Source organism: Nomascus leucogenys, chromosome 14 (genome assembly GCF_006542625.1).
Source record: "Nomascus leucogenys isolate Asia chromosome 14, Asia_NLE_v1, whole genome shotgun sequence".
NCBI lineage: Eukaryota > Metazoa > Chordata > Mammalia > Primates > Hylobatidae > Nomascus > Nomascus leucogenys.
This window is the reverse complement of record NC_044394.1, coordinates 69,812,293-69,827,170: the sequence shown is the minus strand read 5'-3', so window position 1 is coordinate 69,827,170 and position 14,878 is coordinate 69,812,293. Positions and strand designations below refer to the sequence as shown.

The following is a 14,878-nucleotide window of genomic DNA, read 5'->3' as shown; positions in this document are numbered from 1 at the left end:
TAACGTTAGTTTTGTCTATTCTCCCCAGCCCTCCACTTATCCCCTTCCTGAGTTCTTGAAGCAGATCTCATTTTCGCTTTTTGATCTGTAGATATTTCTGTATGTAGCTCTAAAAGGTAAAAGGTCCTTTATTAAAAAAAATAAACTTTAAAGTTTAGGATAATAGTATTCACATGAGGTTGTAAAACATAATCTAGAGAGATTTTATGTATGCTTTACTCATTTTCCCCCATGATAGCATCCTGCAAAACTGTAGTACCATATCACAGCTGGAATCTGACATGGATACAGTCAAGATGTAGAACATCTGCATCCTCACAAGGGTCCTTCGTGTTGCCCTTTTATAGCCACGTCTACCTCCCCTTCCACAACCCCTGAGTTCTCCATTTCTATAATTTTGTCATTTTAAGAATTTTTTTTTTTTTTTTTTTTTTGAGACGGAGTCTCGCTCTGTTGCCCAGGCTGGAGTGCAGTGGCGCAATCTCGGCTCACTGCAAGCTCCGCCTCCCGGGTTCACACCATTCTCCTGCCTCAGCCTCTCCGAGTAGCTGGGACTACAGGCGCCCGCCACCATGCCCGGCTAATTTTTTTGTATGTTTTTAGTAGAGACGGGGTTTCATCGTGGTCTCGATCTCCTGACCTCGTGATCCGCCCGCCTCGGCCTCCCAAAGTGCTGGGATTACAAGCGTGAGCCACCGCATTTTAAGAATGTTAAAAATCAGCTGGGTGCAGTGGCTCATGCCTGTAATCCCAGCACTTTGGGAGGCTGAGGCAGGTGAATCACAAGGTCAGGAGTTCGACACCAGCCTGACTAACAGGGTGAAACCCTGTCTCTACTAAAAATACAAAAATTAGCCTGGCATGGTGGCATGCACCTGTAATCCCAGCTACGCGGGAGGCTGAGGCAGGACAGTCACTCGAACCCAGGAGGCAGAGGTTGCAGTGAGCCGAGATCGCGCCACTGCACTCCAGCCTGGGCAACAGAGCAAGACTCCATCTCAAAAAAAAAGAAAAGAATGTTAAGAATCATACAGTATGTAACATTTTGGTATCAGCTCAGCATAGTTCCCTCTAGATTCATCCACTTTGTTGCATGTAACAAACAGTTCGTTCTTCTTTATTGCCAGTTACTATTCCATGGTATGGATGCAACATATAAAGGCTCTTTGAAAACCATAATCCATCCTCCTAACTCTTTCCTCTCTTTCTCCCCACTGCCCTCTTCCCCTCTCTTCACAGCAATGCCAAGTGAGTACACCTATGTGAAACTGACAAGTGATTGCTCGAGGCCTTCCCTGCAATGGTACACCCGAGCTCAAAGCAAGATGAGAAGGCCCAGCTTGTTATTAAAAGACATCCTCAAGTAAGTACCGCCCCTGGGACTGTAGATCCCCCTGCTTTGGGTCAACTGTGTAGAACTAGGAGAAAAATTCAATGAGAGCCCTCAAGATGACTAATGTTGGAGAGGCATGCTTGGTCAAAGGATCATTCAAAGGCATGTCTGAGTAAAGACTGAGTGCACAGCTGGAGTGGGCCTGTACAGCTGGCTGTATTTGGTAAGTGCACAGTGCCAGTAGCTGCTCAGGCTCTGTACCTTGGCCTGGATGCCTGGGAGAGCAGCTCTCACTGTGCACTGCTCTTCATGCCCTTATTTAACAAAAGAGGGCTTTTCCCTTAGCTATTGTAAGTTAATCTAAAATATGGTTAATTAAATTTCCCTGAAGGCCCTTGAATACTATTAAATATTGAATACTAAAAATGATGACAGGTGTTTGAGCCAGGTCACCCTTATATCCTAATAAGTGGTAGAATTAATCAAGGAGAAACTTGGCAGGTGTTTTTTTTACATATATACCAGTCAAACCCAGTTGAAAATTGCCCTTTTTTCATGTCTAAACATAGAAATCCAACCTTGCAATCTAGTCTTCTGGCTCACTTTACTGACTTAGGAAGTGTAGGGGAAAAGGAAATTTATAAGAATAAAGCTTATGTTACATTCGGCCTCCCTTTAGTCACCAACCAATATTTATTGAGGCCCATCACGTTCATGACGTCATGCTGGGCGCCAGCCACAAGGCAGCAGGGGAGATAGACCTGTGCCCTGTGCTGCTTAGGCTGTGGGTGAGGTGGACTCGTGCCGAAATTAAGACACAGTCTGATATGTGCTGTAGACACTGGGCTTGCCTTCATGCTCTTTTCTTTTATTTTTTTTTTAAATCAAAATAAGGGAAGTATATGCACTGAATGTAACACCTTTTCTGGGGCTGAAGAGAAGAATAGGTACTAGGTTTTCAAGATTGAAAATTCAAAAGGTATTCAAGAGTCTCAGTGAAACACCTTCTCATCCCTGCTCCCCATTTCCCCTCCATAATTAAAGATAACCAGTGTCACCAGTTTCTTGTGTATAGGATAAATATTTTGTGTGTATGTGCTCTACCATGCCCCCTGCCCAAACCCACTTTTACACAAATTGATAGCATCCTGTTCACTTATCATTATACATAATCCCAGGGAAGAATTAAGATGCTTGTCCAAGTTGTCATGGGAAGCCTGTTTTAAATGAGAATTTTAAAGTTTTTAAAACACTCCCAGCAACACTTCATCGTATTCTCATCCTCAAATATTAAGAAATATTTTGCATCTATTATGTATAATATATTATGCTAGATGCTTTTTTTGAAAAAAAAAACTGCCCCTTTATTTAGAAAATGGATTACTTTCTCTTTAATTATTTCTTACATTTGTTTTTTCATGAAGAGAATTGTTTAAAGCAGTGGTTCTTAAATTTTGGTTGAAACTTTTTAGCTTGTGGTTTGTGTCACTGGAGAACTTAGTAAAAATAAGATTTCTAAAACTAAGACTAGACTCAGCTCTTTTCTCCAAGTCGTGTGTGTGTGTGTGTGTGTGTGTGTGTGTGTGTGTGTATTAAACTATATATTAGTGTGAATTTATCAGACCTTTAAAAATATGTTTTAGGTCATCTTAAGGGTAACTAATGGTCCTGTCTCATTTCCCAGTCGGCCTCACTTCTGGGTAGAAGTCTTTAGAAGTACTGTGAATAAACTGTTTCTTTTCTTTTTTTTTAAGGACTGACAGAATTTTAAAGTCACAAAAGATTGAAGCCGAGATTCTATAGTTCAAGTCTATTACTTGATTTTAAGTTCAATAATTGACATTGTGATTCAGATTTTGTTACAGTGCCCCTGCAAAAACAGTTTTTTCTGTGTTTGCTTATAACAAAGACAGTCATAAATGACTAGTTTATCTTGTCAGGAAGATAGGAAATGGCCCCTTCCTTTCACCCCAACGTCAACTTAAAGATTGTAGTTTTATGCTGCATAGCAGGCAGACTCATTTAGGATTCCGTTTTCAGTTTCACATTGCATGTCATGATTCTCACATGACTACATCATAATACGTAATTGATTTTTTTCCAGATGTACATTGCTTGTGTTTGGAGTGTGGATCCTTTATATCCTCAAGTTAAATTATACTACTGAAGAATGTGACATGAAAAAAATGCATTATGTGGACCCTGACCGTGTAAAGGTTAGATATCCCATTGGTGTGGTTTAAATGAAAACATTGCCAAGCATATGCTTAAGCTATAATATCATTAGTCTACTGTGTTACAAATATATGTTAATAAAAGTTTGAACTCAGAGGGGAAAGCACTTAATCTCAGCACACCAAAACCAAAGACAACCTTCTTCTAAAAACCTACCACTAACTACTCCACAGTATCCATCTCCCATTTACTGTAGCTGGGGTGTGGGATGAGGTGGGCTCAATCCAACAGGCTCTAGGGCTCCTCTCGTGGAATTAATTTGCCCTGATGCTATAAAGTAAACAACAAAGAAATGCTCTTCTTTTTTCTTTCTCCCTTTTTTTTTTTTTTGAGTCAGGGTCTCACTCTGCACCCGGGGTTTAGTGCAGTGGCAAGAACACAGCCACCTTAGCCTTCTGAGTAGCTGGGACCACAGATGTACACCACCATGCCTGGCTAATTTTTTAACTTTTTGTGGAGATGGGGTCTTGCTATGCTGTCCAGGCTGATCTTGAACTCCTAGGCTCAAGCTATCCTCCTGCCTTGGCCTCCCAAAGGGCTGGAATTACAGACATGAGCCACCATGCCTGGCCAGAAGTTCTCTTAGTATCATCTGTCCTTCCTGTGTTTTATTTTTAATTTTAATGAATTCACATTGCATTGCAAGATTTTTCTTTCAGCTTACATTTATGTTTCCAAATCAAGTGACATATCGAATGCTCATTTCACTGATTATTTTAGTGGCTGGATTATCCAATAACATTTAGCCCAGGATGGAGGAAGAGATGATTTTAAATAAAGTAGCATGGGAGGAATGATAACTGACATGTATGGATGCTTTATATATATTATCTCCTTTGCTCATTGTGACTGGGAGATATCCCAGTATCATCTCCATCTTACAGATGATGGCTTGAAAGGTTGAGCTGCTCACCCAAGTTCATGTCTAGTTTAGCTTGCTAGTTTATAATGTAGTTTAGTGCTCCTGTGTGCCAGGAACTGTTCTAAAAGTGTATTAGCAATATTAGCTCATTTAACTTTCATCACATTCCTGGGGATGTAGGTGCTACAATCATCCCCATCTCACAGGCAGGGAAACTGAGGAGCAGGGAGATTTAGTAACCCGCGCAGGGTCACCTGCGGCAGTATGTGGTGAAACCCAGGCTTGAACTCGGTGTGGTTTCAGAGTCTGAGCTCCTGACCACTCTGCTGTCTGCCTGGGTAGGGAGTGTCCACAGAGAAGCCCAAAGTTAAAAGCAGCATGATGCAGAGAGGAAAGAGCTTAAATGTTTTACTCAATTCGAATCTAACTGCCACTTAGTAATGGTGAAGCCCTAGGCAGGTGACTTGATTGTTTTGAGTCCCAGTTTTCTCAACTGTGAAATGTAGAAGTTGAGTAAGACAATATATACAGAATTCCTTTCTTGGTCCTAATTTTTATTCATATGTTTCTACTTTAATTTGTACATCCTTTGAAGTGCCTCCAATTTTTTTGTGGTACAGACAGGTATAAACAAATAAATGAAGAGCTCAGTTAGCAAAGGCATAGCTTGGCTCCTGCAAAACTATTGAGTCTCAGGGTCTTGCTGATCGCAGGGCCAGCCTTCCCGGCATAGGTGTCCTCAGGTGTCTGCTGGCTCATGTCATTTCATCAGCATTAACACATCTGCTTTGGTCGAGTAGGATGTGTCCAGTACCCTCTGCTCAGGTTTCCCTTTCTTCCTGGACTGTCTGGCCTTGCAGACATACCTCCCCCCATCCTTTACAATTCCACAGCCCTTCACAGTTCTCTTGGATAAAGGTTTTAGACATCCTGTCTCTGTTTTTGTCTTCTGAGAAAGTCTTTAAATGATGGCACTTGGTATGGCTTATTGATGGACTGGGAACTCTTCCCTTTGTTTCTTTGCTGCCCTTCTCCGCGTTCTCTTTGCATCCTCTTTTTCCTGTCCATTACCATCTGAACAACTGTAAAGTGATTGTTCTAAAATCTGGGTCAGTAGAGAAGAGAGATGTGTTCTCCTGTACAAGGACCAGGCATACTATTCCACAAGCACAGGGTGGAGAAGGTGTGTTTTAGTAATACCTTGGGGGAAGTCAACTTAGTAGTTTTCCTGTCCAGCCAGGGCCATCTGTGTCAACCTGTGCCCCGGCTGCCTGTGATCATTTTGAACTTAAGCCAGATGGTCTGCTTGTCTCTGCAGTGGTCAGTCAAGTGCTGTGGTTGTCAGGCTGTTACTCGTTAAGGCTCCCCTAAGGAATCCTAGTGATTTCTAAGAATGACCAGAGGAGAAACTCAAGATCACCTCCCTGAGGAATCTTGGAAGGGATAGGAACATCTGTGTAGCCTTAAGGAGAGAAGACCTAGTGCAGGGCACATGGCAGTCAGTGTCAATGAGCCAGAGGTTCAGACCGCAGAAGGATGGGCCTGTCCAAGTGGCCTTAATGGCAGAGCTCTGTATCGGGATGGCAGCCAAACTCAAAGGAGAAAGTTTTGACGGTCCCAGGCATCCAAAGATGGGATAAACAGACCACCTTTGTGGTGATTCTCTGGAGGTCTTTAAGAAAGTCAGGGGTCTGACCAGGTGTGATGGTGCACACCTGTAATCCCAGCACCATGGGAGGCTGACGTGGGCAGATCACGAGGTCAAGAGTTCGAGACCAGCCTGGCCAACATGGTGAAACCCCATCTATACTAAAAATACAGAAATTAGCCGGGCGTGGTGGCAGGCACCTGTAATCCCAGCTAGTCGGGAGGCTGAGGCAGGAGAATCACTTGAACCTGAGACGGGGAGGTTGCAGTGAGCCAAGATTGTGCCATTGCACTCCAGCCTGGGCGACAAGAGTGAAACTCTGTCTCAAAAAAAAGCCAGGGGTCCTGTAGGTAGAATTCAGACATCAGATAGGGAGGCACTCAGGGGCCTTTCTGATCCCTTCCGGGTCTGAGATTCTGTGGTTCTCAGCAATTTGCCAGTGCCTGACTGGAAGATGGAGGCTGGTTTCGTAACCTGGGGCTTTCCCAGTTCTGAATTCTGGGTGGAGTTGTCTCAAACAGAAGGCTCTCAAAGAACACCTGCATGCAGCCCCACCAGTCCCCAACTCAGTGACTTTCAGACTGAACCTCATTGCTACTTCCAAGCTCCTCTGAAGCTTGCCAGATTCCGTCGATATTATCCTAATTCATATGAGCCTCTCATCCTGCCATCTAAAGTGTAAGTTACTTGAGAGTAGGGACTGTGTCTGTAAAAATACATAGTACATGGCATTCCAAGGAAAGGCGTAGTGAGCCAGGGCTGCCCTTTAGAGTCCCCCTGCTCTTCCTGTTTCCCTGCTTGTGTGTCTCCTCACCTGCCTTCCTGCATCCAGCCATGCCCCACTGTGGCCGGAGTAGTCGTATTCTACAATTTGAATCTAATGTATTGCTTCCTTCCTTAAAACTTTTTGGTGCCTCTCCTTTACATTCAGGAAAATACCCAAACTCCTTAGTCTGGCCCAGAAGACCATTCATGACTTGGTTCCTACTGATCTCTCCAGTCTCTGTGCCACCTCCATTGTCCCAGCTCTATGTATTTTAGGCACACTCAATCCCTCACAGGTCCTTGGGTGAACCTCTTCTCTTCTCTTCTCTTTTTTCCTTTTCTCTCTTTTTTTTTTTTTTTTTTTCTGAGACGGAGTCTCACTCTGTCTCCCAGGCTGGTGTGCAGTGGCACGATCTCGGCTCACTGCAACCTCCACCTCTTGGGTTCAAGTGATTCTCCTGTCTCAGCCTCCCGAGTAGCTGGGATTACAGGCACGTGCCACCACACCCAGCTAATTTTTGTATTTTTAGTGGAGACGGGGTTTTGTCATGTTGGCCAGGCTGGTCTCAAACCCCTGACCTCAGGTGATCCACCCGCCTCGACCTCCCAAAGTGCTAGGATTACAGGCATGAGCCACTGAGCCCAGCTTCTTTTCTTTTCAACAGGGCCTCATGCTGTCACCCAAGCTGAAGTGCAGTGGCCTGATCATTGCTCACTGCAGCCTCAACTTCCCAGGCTCAAGCAATCCTCCCACCTCAACCTCCCGAGTAGCTGGGACTATAGCATGCACCACCATACGTACCTAATTTTTTTTTTTTTTTTTTGTACAGGCAGGGTCTTACCATGTTTCCCAGGCTGGTCTCAAACTCCTGGACTCAAGTGACTCAAGTGATCCTCCTGCCTCAGCCTCCCAAAGTGCTGGGATTATAGGCGTGAGCCACCATGCCCTGCCCTGAAAACATCTTTATTGAGATATAATTAACACACCACATAGTTCACCATTTAAAGCATACAGTACAGCCAGGCATGTTGGCTCCTGTCTATAATCCCAGCTTTTTGGGAGGCTGTGGCAGGAAGGATCATTTGAGGCCAGGAGTTTGAGACCAGCCTGGGCAACATACCAAGACATCATCTCTATTAAAAAATAAAAACATTAGCCTTGTGTGGTGTCTCACAACTGTAGTCTTAGCTACTCCAGAGACTAAGGCAGAAGGATCGCTTGCGCCCAAGAGTTTGAGGTTACAGTGAGCTATAATCATGCCACTGCACTTCAGCCCATACAACAGAACAGAATAAGATACTAAGAAAAAAAAGGGATACAGTGCGGTGATTTTGTGCAATACACTATGGTTTTAGCGATTTACAGAATTGTGCAACCATCACCATGATCTAAGTTTAGAAGGTTTTTAGTATCCCAAAAAGAAACTCCATATCCATTCATAGTCACTCCCTATTTCCCCCTCCCCACAAATCCTAGGCAACCAGTAATCTACTTTCTGTCTGTATAGATTTGCCTATTATGGACATTTCATGTTACTCATTTCATGGTCTCTTGTGACTGGATTCTTTCACTTAGGATAATGTTTTCAAGGTACACCCACGTTGTAGCATGTATCAGTACTTCATTATTATTTCTGGATAATACCTCATTGTATGGATATACCACATTTTGTTTATCCATTCATCAGTTGGTGGACATTTGGGTTGTGTCCACTTTTGGCTATTATGAATAATGCTGCTGTGAACATGTGTATGTAAGTATTTGTGTACCTGTTTTCAGTTCTTTTATGTATATACTAGGAATATAGTTGCTGAGTCATATGGTAACTATGTTTTGCTTTTTGAGGGACTGCCAAACTGTTTTCCAAAATGGTTGCATCATTTGACATTCTTGTAAGCAAGGTACCAGAGTTTCAGTTTCTCCGCATCTTTATCAACATTTGTTATTGTCTTTCCTTTTTTACTACTGTCATCCTGATAGATGTTAAGTGATATCTCATTGTGGTTTTGATTTGCTGATAGCTAATGATGCTGAGCATCTTTTCCATGTGCTCTCATTGACCATATGTGTGTCTTCTTTGGAGGAATGCCCATTCAGATCCTTTGCCCATTTTTAATTGGGTTATTTGACTTTTTATTCTTAAATTTTAAGAGTTCTTTCTATGTTCTGGATACCAGTACCCTATATCTGGTATGTGATTTCCAAGTATTTTCTCCACTCTCTAAGTTGTCTTTTCACTTTCTTGATGGTATCATTTTTAGCACAAGAGTCTAATTCTGATGAAACCCAATTTACCTATTTTTCCTTTGGTCATTTATGCTTTTGGTGTCATATCTAAGAAACTATTTTTTTTTTTTTTTTTTTTTTTTTTTGAGACAGAGTCTCGCTCTGTGGCCCAGGCTGGAGTGCAGTGGCGCAATCTTGGCTCACTGCAAGCTCCACCTCCCAGGTTCACGCCATTCTCCTGCCTCAGCCTCTCCAAGTAGCTGGGACTACAGGCGCCCACCACCACGCCCGGCTAATTTTTTTGTATTTTTAGTAGAGACAGGGTTTCACCGTGGTCTCGATCTCCTGACCTCGTGATCTGCCCGCCTCGGCCTCCCAAAGTGCTGGGATTACAAGCGTGAGCCACCGCACCCAGTCTGAAACTATTGTTTAGTCCCAAGTTTTCTTCTAGTATGTTTATAACGTACTACCTCTTACATTTAGGTCTTTGATTCATTTCGCATTAATTTTTGTATATGGTATATTAGTCCATTTTAACTACTGATAAAGACATACCCAAGACTGGGCAATTTACAAAAGAAAGAGGTTTAATTGTAGTTACAACTCCACATGGCAGGGGAAGCCTCACAATCATGGCGGAAGGCAAGGAGGAGCAAGTCACGTCTTACATGAATGGCAGCAGGCAAAAGAGAGAAACTGTGCAGGGAAACTCCCATTTTTAAAACCATCAGATCTCATGAGACCCATTCACTATCACAAGAATGGCACAGGAAAGACCTGCCCCTGTGGTTCAGTCATCTAACACTGGGTTCCTCCCACAACACATGGGAATTATGGGAGCTACAAGATGAGATTTGGGTGGGGACAAAGAGCCAAACCATATCAGTGTGAGGTCAGGGTCCAGGGTCATCCTTTTGCATTTTGTTCTCCAGTTGTCCCAGGACCATTTGTTGAAAAGAACTTTCCTCTATTTGCTGCATTCTTTCTTTCTTTGCTGCCTAGAGCCTTTCCTTGCCCTTTGCCCTTCTGTTACTCATATTTTAAGTCAAGCCTCAGCTCAGCGGTTACCCCTTCTAAGAGGCTATCCCTGATCATCCCTCTGTGTGTGTGAGAGAGCCCCCTCATGCCTTAATCCTGGTGTTTATCATTGTAGGATTTCAGCTGTTCATTTTCCCCACTTGTTTTCCAGGCCAGGTCTTGGGAGACAGGGGCTGTGTGCTTAACATCTTACATTACTTAATATGCACTTATGTATATTCAACTTCAGGGGGAAGGGGAGATAGTACTTGAATCACAGTGCAATCTTCCATTACGTGTGAACTCTAGATTGTACAGAAAATGCAGTTATAACATGTAATTCTTTGAGTACATTCAGTAATGCACCTTAAGTTTAATGTGAGGAACAGAACTGATAGTTCTCTTCAACCTAAACATCCACTGGTAGACAGGGAAAAGCCCAGCACCCACTTCCTGCCCCTTCTCGCTGAACCATGGAATGTAAGTCCTTTCATTAGGCTACTGGGCCAATTTTTAGACCTAAGCTCATGGCTGGACCAATAGCAGCCTTCATAGATGCCAATGCCCTGCCTTGATGGGCTTCAGTGAGGACTCCTGACCAATCACTGAAGAGGGGGTTGGGAGGACTTCTGATGGGGGAGTTGGCCTCCCTGGTCCTACACCTGCCTGGAGAAGGAGCCAAAGCCACCTAAGCAAAACTGAGCAGCAGCCCACAGTGTCCATCTACCATGTCACCCCAGTGCTGAGCGATTTCTAAAAGGTTACTTTTTTCAATTATTTAAAAAAACACCGAAAATTCAAGTAATACGGAAATAAGTAAAGGAGAAAGTCCCCTGTAATTTTTCATAGAGAAAGAGGAAGGAATGGGGGGCAGTTGTACAAGTCAAACATGTTTGTAAAACTCCGTGAGTTTGAAACGAGTAAAATAGAAAGTGAAAGCCTGCTATAATTATGGTGGAATTGAGGGTGTCTTATTGTGTTACTAGAGAATTTTTTAAAGTAGGTTTTTAACATTTTGACCTTGTTAAAATGCTCCACTTTTCAAAACAGTCCTGACAGGATGTCCTGCTTCCTTCCACGCGGAAGAGGTGGTTTGTGCATAAGTGCAGGCCTCAGAAGGCTTTGCACGTGAGAGGAATGGCAAGAGTTGCCTATCACTGAGGATTTGGGGAGGAGGGATCACAGGATATGGGACTGAAAATGAGACAGGGCCAGATAGCAAAAGGCCTTGAATGGTACACTAAGCACGAAGCAGCTCCTTAATTTGATATCTGGTTGTGCATCATCGAAGCAAAAATAGAGTGGAGGACATGGCCCGTGTGGTCCTCGTGTTCTGAATGGCTGTGAGATGGAGTTCTGTGTGAGCTCTCTAAGAAGAAAATCCCGTCTCCAGGCAGTCAGTGGAGATTTAATCCTTACCACAAGAGCACATGGACAAATTTGAATTATCGTGGATGTATATGGGCAGAAGAAGGTCTCAGAGCCATAAGGTTGGGGCCCTGTTAGCTCTGTTGGTTCCACTCATCAACTCACAGTGTGAGTGGGACCCTGCCAGCCCTGCTAGACGTGAGCATTGTCTGGTGACACCAGTCCCCGCCTTCATTACTGCAGCAGAGGAAGTGTGGCTGTGGCAGTTGTGGGTTTTGTATTTTCTATTTAAATATGTCCCTTAATGTGCCAGTTGTTAAAAAGACTACCAGTGGGCTCTGAAGGGATGCCTGGACACTTTGAAAATGTGGTTCAGATGTGAAATTGCACTTAAAAGATGTTTGAAGAGAGACGAGGGCACGTTGATGTCAGTTTCGGTTTGGGCTGTGTAGTAGCAGCATTTTGAACTTGGCCCTCTCTCCTTTCTGAGAGCTGAAGACCTTATCTCCCTGCTGACGGCATTGCGTGCAGTTAATTATGCCCAGATGGACTCAGACGCTTCTTCATCGTCTTCTCTCAGACTCTACAGACCTACACCATGCCTTTAAAGTAAACAGGGCCCACCCTGCTGAAGCATTCAGTGAGCCCAGGCACCAGCACCTTCAAACCGAGTCTTTTCTCTCCTTAGTGCTGCTGCTCCCCGCTTTCCAGGCCTTCCTGGGATATCTTAGAGGTAAGAAAACTGAAGCCTCAACCTGGGGAGAAATGCTTTAACAAAGATGACGCTGCTGGTTAAATCAATCTAGAACTGAGTCCAGCCACCAGATCTCCTGATTATTTTTTTTTTCTAACAGTTGATGGGATGAAATCTACATAAGATTTACTCCTTTGAAGTGCATTGTTTGATGAGTATTAAAAACTTATGCAGCCACGCCTCTGTCACCACAATCCCGCTTTAGCACATTCACATGGCCCAAGCAAGTTCCCCGGAGCCCCTCTGCAGTCAGTCCCCACCCTCAACCCCCACCCCAGGCTGCCACGGACTGGTTGAGTTTATAGTGTAGTGTTCTTTCCATGACTTGGTTATTAAAATTTTTTCCTGCTTCTAACTGGGTAAAAGTTATAAGTTAAATGTGAGTAAAATATGTCAATAACTTGACCCTCAGTTACTGTCCTTGTGTGATATCATACAAGTCTCCACACATGCCAGGTACTGGGCAAAATGCTTTGGGCATCAGAGCAACCTGCGAAGACGCGACCAGCACCAGAATTTACGGGTATGGGAAATGAAAGTTCCACAAGGTCACTGATGCCCCCAGATCACGCGATCCGTGGCAGAATTGAGCTGCTTCCCACATCTCATTAATGCCAGCCACGAGTTTTCTTTCAATCTGAGTGCTCTGCCCTGTTCCAGATTTTTAAAAAATAATAAGTGCAATAGAACATTGCCTTTTACTAAGAATTATGCCACTTACTTGTATTTCTGAGAAGGGTTGTCCTTAAAATTTCAGAGTGGAAATGAAAGTGGGGATTTTGCTGAGGAAAATTACTTTGATTGTTTTTAATACCTTCTGTGAATTTCACATGATGTTTTTATGGCACACTGCCACAGCATTAACAATTGGCACTACCAGATGTCTACTTTGTCTTCAAATCGTGGGCAACCTGCAAGCTCGGCCTGGAAGATGTTAAAAACTGAAACCTTTACTTTTGTCCCTGGATTTGAGACCAATGGGAGTTCTTGTATTTTACGAGAGAATCACCAGCTCCTGGCTTCCCAGTGAGCCTCATCTGGATGAATGCCACCCAGGCCCCAGCTGATGCCTCCAAGGCCTTCCTAGGAGCTCTGGAGTCCTCACGGCCTAGTCACACTCTTCCTGTCTTCATTGCAGCTCCTGAAGGTGGGGCGCTCCCCTCGAGGCATTTTCTTCTGAGCTGTGAGCCACGGGCAAGCGGTGGAGAGGGAGGAGAGCAGCTGAGACAGATGCCAGTTCAACTCATTTAAAGATGTGGGACAAGCTCTGAGGAAGCCCCCAAGACAATGATATCTGGTTGTGCACCATTGAAGCAAGAACAGAAACCATCCCAGAGTGGAGGACATGGCCCATGTGGTCCTCGTGTTCTGAGTGGCTGTGAGATGGAGTTCGTGTGAGCTCTCTACAGAAAAAGCCCTGTCTCCACGCAGTCAGTGGAGATTTGTTAAACGAGTTGAAACAAGAGGACAAGGAATTGCTGTGGCTTTAGACGTTGCCAGGGCATGTAGAACACTCACTCAGGATTTACTTACAACATCTACTGTGACTTAGGTGCAGGAGGGGTCACAGTGAGAAGGTGACTACTGAGAAATGTGCCCTGCCCACAGTCTAGAAAATTAAGTTTGGGCTGGGCACCGTGGCTCACTCCTGTAATCCCAGCACTTTGGAAGGCGGAGGCAGGTGGATCACTAGGTCAGGAGTTCGAGACCAGCCTGACCAACATGGTGAAAGCCCATCTCTACTGAAAATACAAAAAGTAGCCGGGCGTGTCAGTGCACACCTGTAATCCCAGCTACTCAGGAAGCTGAGGCAGGAGAATCGTTTGAAACCAGGAGGCAGAGGTTGCAGTGAGCCGAGATTATACCACTGCACTCTAGCCTGGGCAGCAGAGCGAGACTCTGTCTCAGAAAAAAAAAAAGGAAAAAAAAAGAAAATTAAGTTTGAAGCCTGAAATTAACCTCTTGGCGAGAATGGAAATGGAATGAAATTCCTTTTCCAGATGAAGCTTCTGAAGAGGAGACCTGGCAGCCTGGTGAGCATCCAGCTTGCTCATGCACCTCTTTCTAGTCCTGTGGCCATCAGTGAGCTTCTCCGGGTCCCTCTTGCCACTTCTCAGATGTTCCTTTCTGTCCTAGGAGATTTGTAAAACCAGACACTTGGGATATGATTCTCTAGTGGAGAATTAGGCCTTTAGGCCTCTAAAAATTGCCATTCATGACCTTCGGGCCTAGGGTTTAAGAGATGAATGTGCAGTGTGGGTGGCCACTCTGTGTGTCTTGCTTCCACCAGCTTGGCATTAAGCACCCAGAGCATCGCCTGCTGGGCAGGCCTGGCCGGGGGTGAGCCCCTCCATTCAGGGGCTCAGGGTCAAGGCAGATTCCTTGCTTGGCTTTCCTGCTGATTCCTCATGAAGATGCCAATTCGTATTTAAACATTTGTTCTCAATGGTGGTGTTTGTGTGCTGATTTATATAGGTAGAGGCTGTTGTTTTAGGAGCCAGGTTTGCTGGGCCAGCTCAGACCTCTTACAAAGTGAAGATACTAATGATCGTCTTGCAAGGTGCCATAGTGTCGTGAGGGTGAACTGAGGCAGTGGCTGTGCACGGTGTCTGCAGCAGCATTTCTGAGGCTCCAAGAATATCAGTTCCTTTTTCAGAAATGGGGCTATA

At 44.3% G+C, this 14,878-nt stretch overlaps 1 protein-coding gene across 3 annotated transcripts in view; it reads left to right on the top strand.

The window, feature by feature from the left end:
- Window positions 1–14,878, top strand: part of ST3GAL5 (ST3 beta-galactoside alpha-2,3-sialyltransferase 5) — a 52,565-nt gene that overhangs the window by 27,601 nt on the left and 10,086 nt on the right. For 2 of the 3 annotated variants that reach the window (XM_030827442.1, XM_030827443.1), the window contains exons 2-3: window positions 1,240–1,363; window positions 3,438–3,549. In XM_030827442.1, the coding sequence (XP_030683302.1) occupies window positions 1,240–1,363; window positions 3,438–3,549 (236 nt within the window). Of the gene's footprint in view, window positions 1–1,239; window positions 1,364–3,437; window positions 3,550–12,143; window positions 12,189–14,878 lie in introns of all 3 variants that reach the window. The other variant, XM_030827441.1, reaches the window with a different exon arrangement.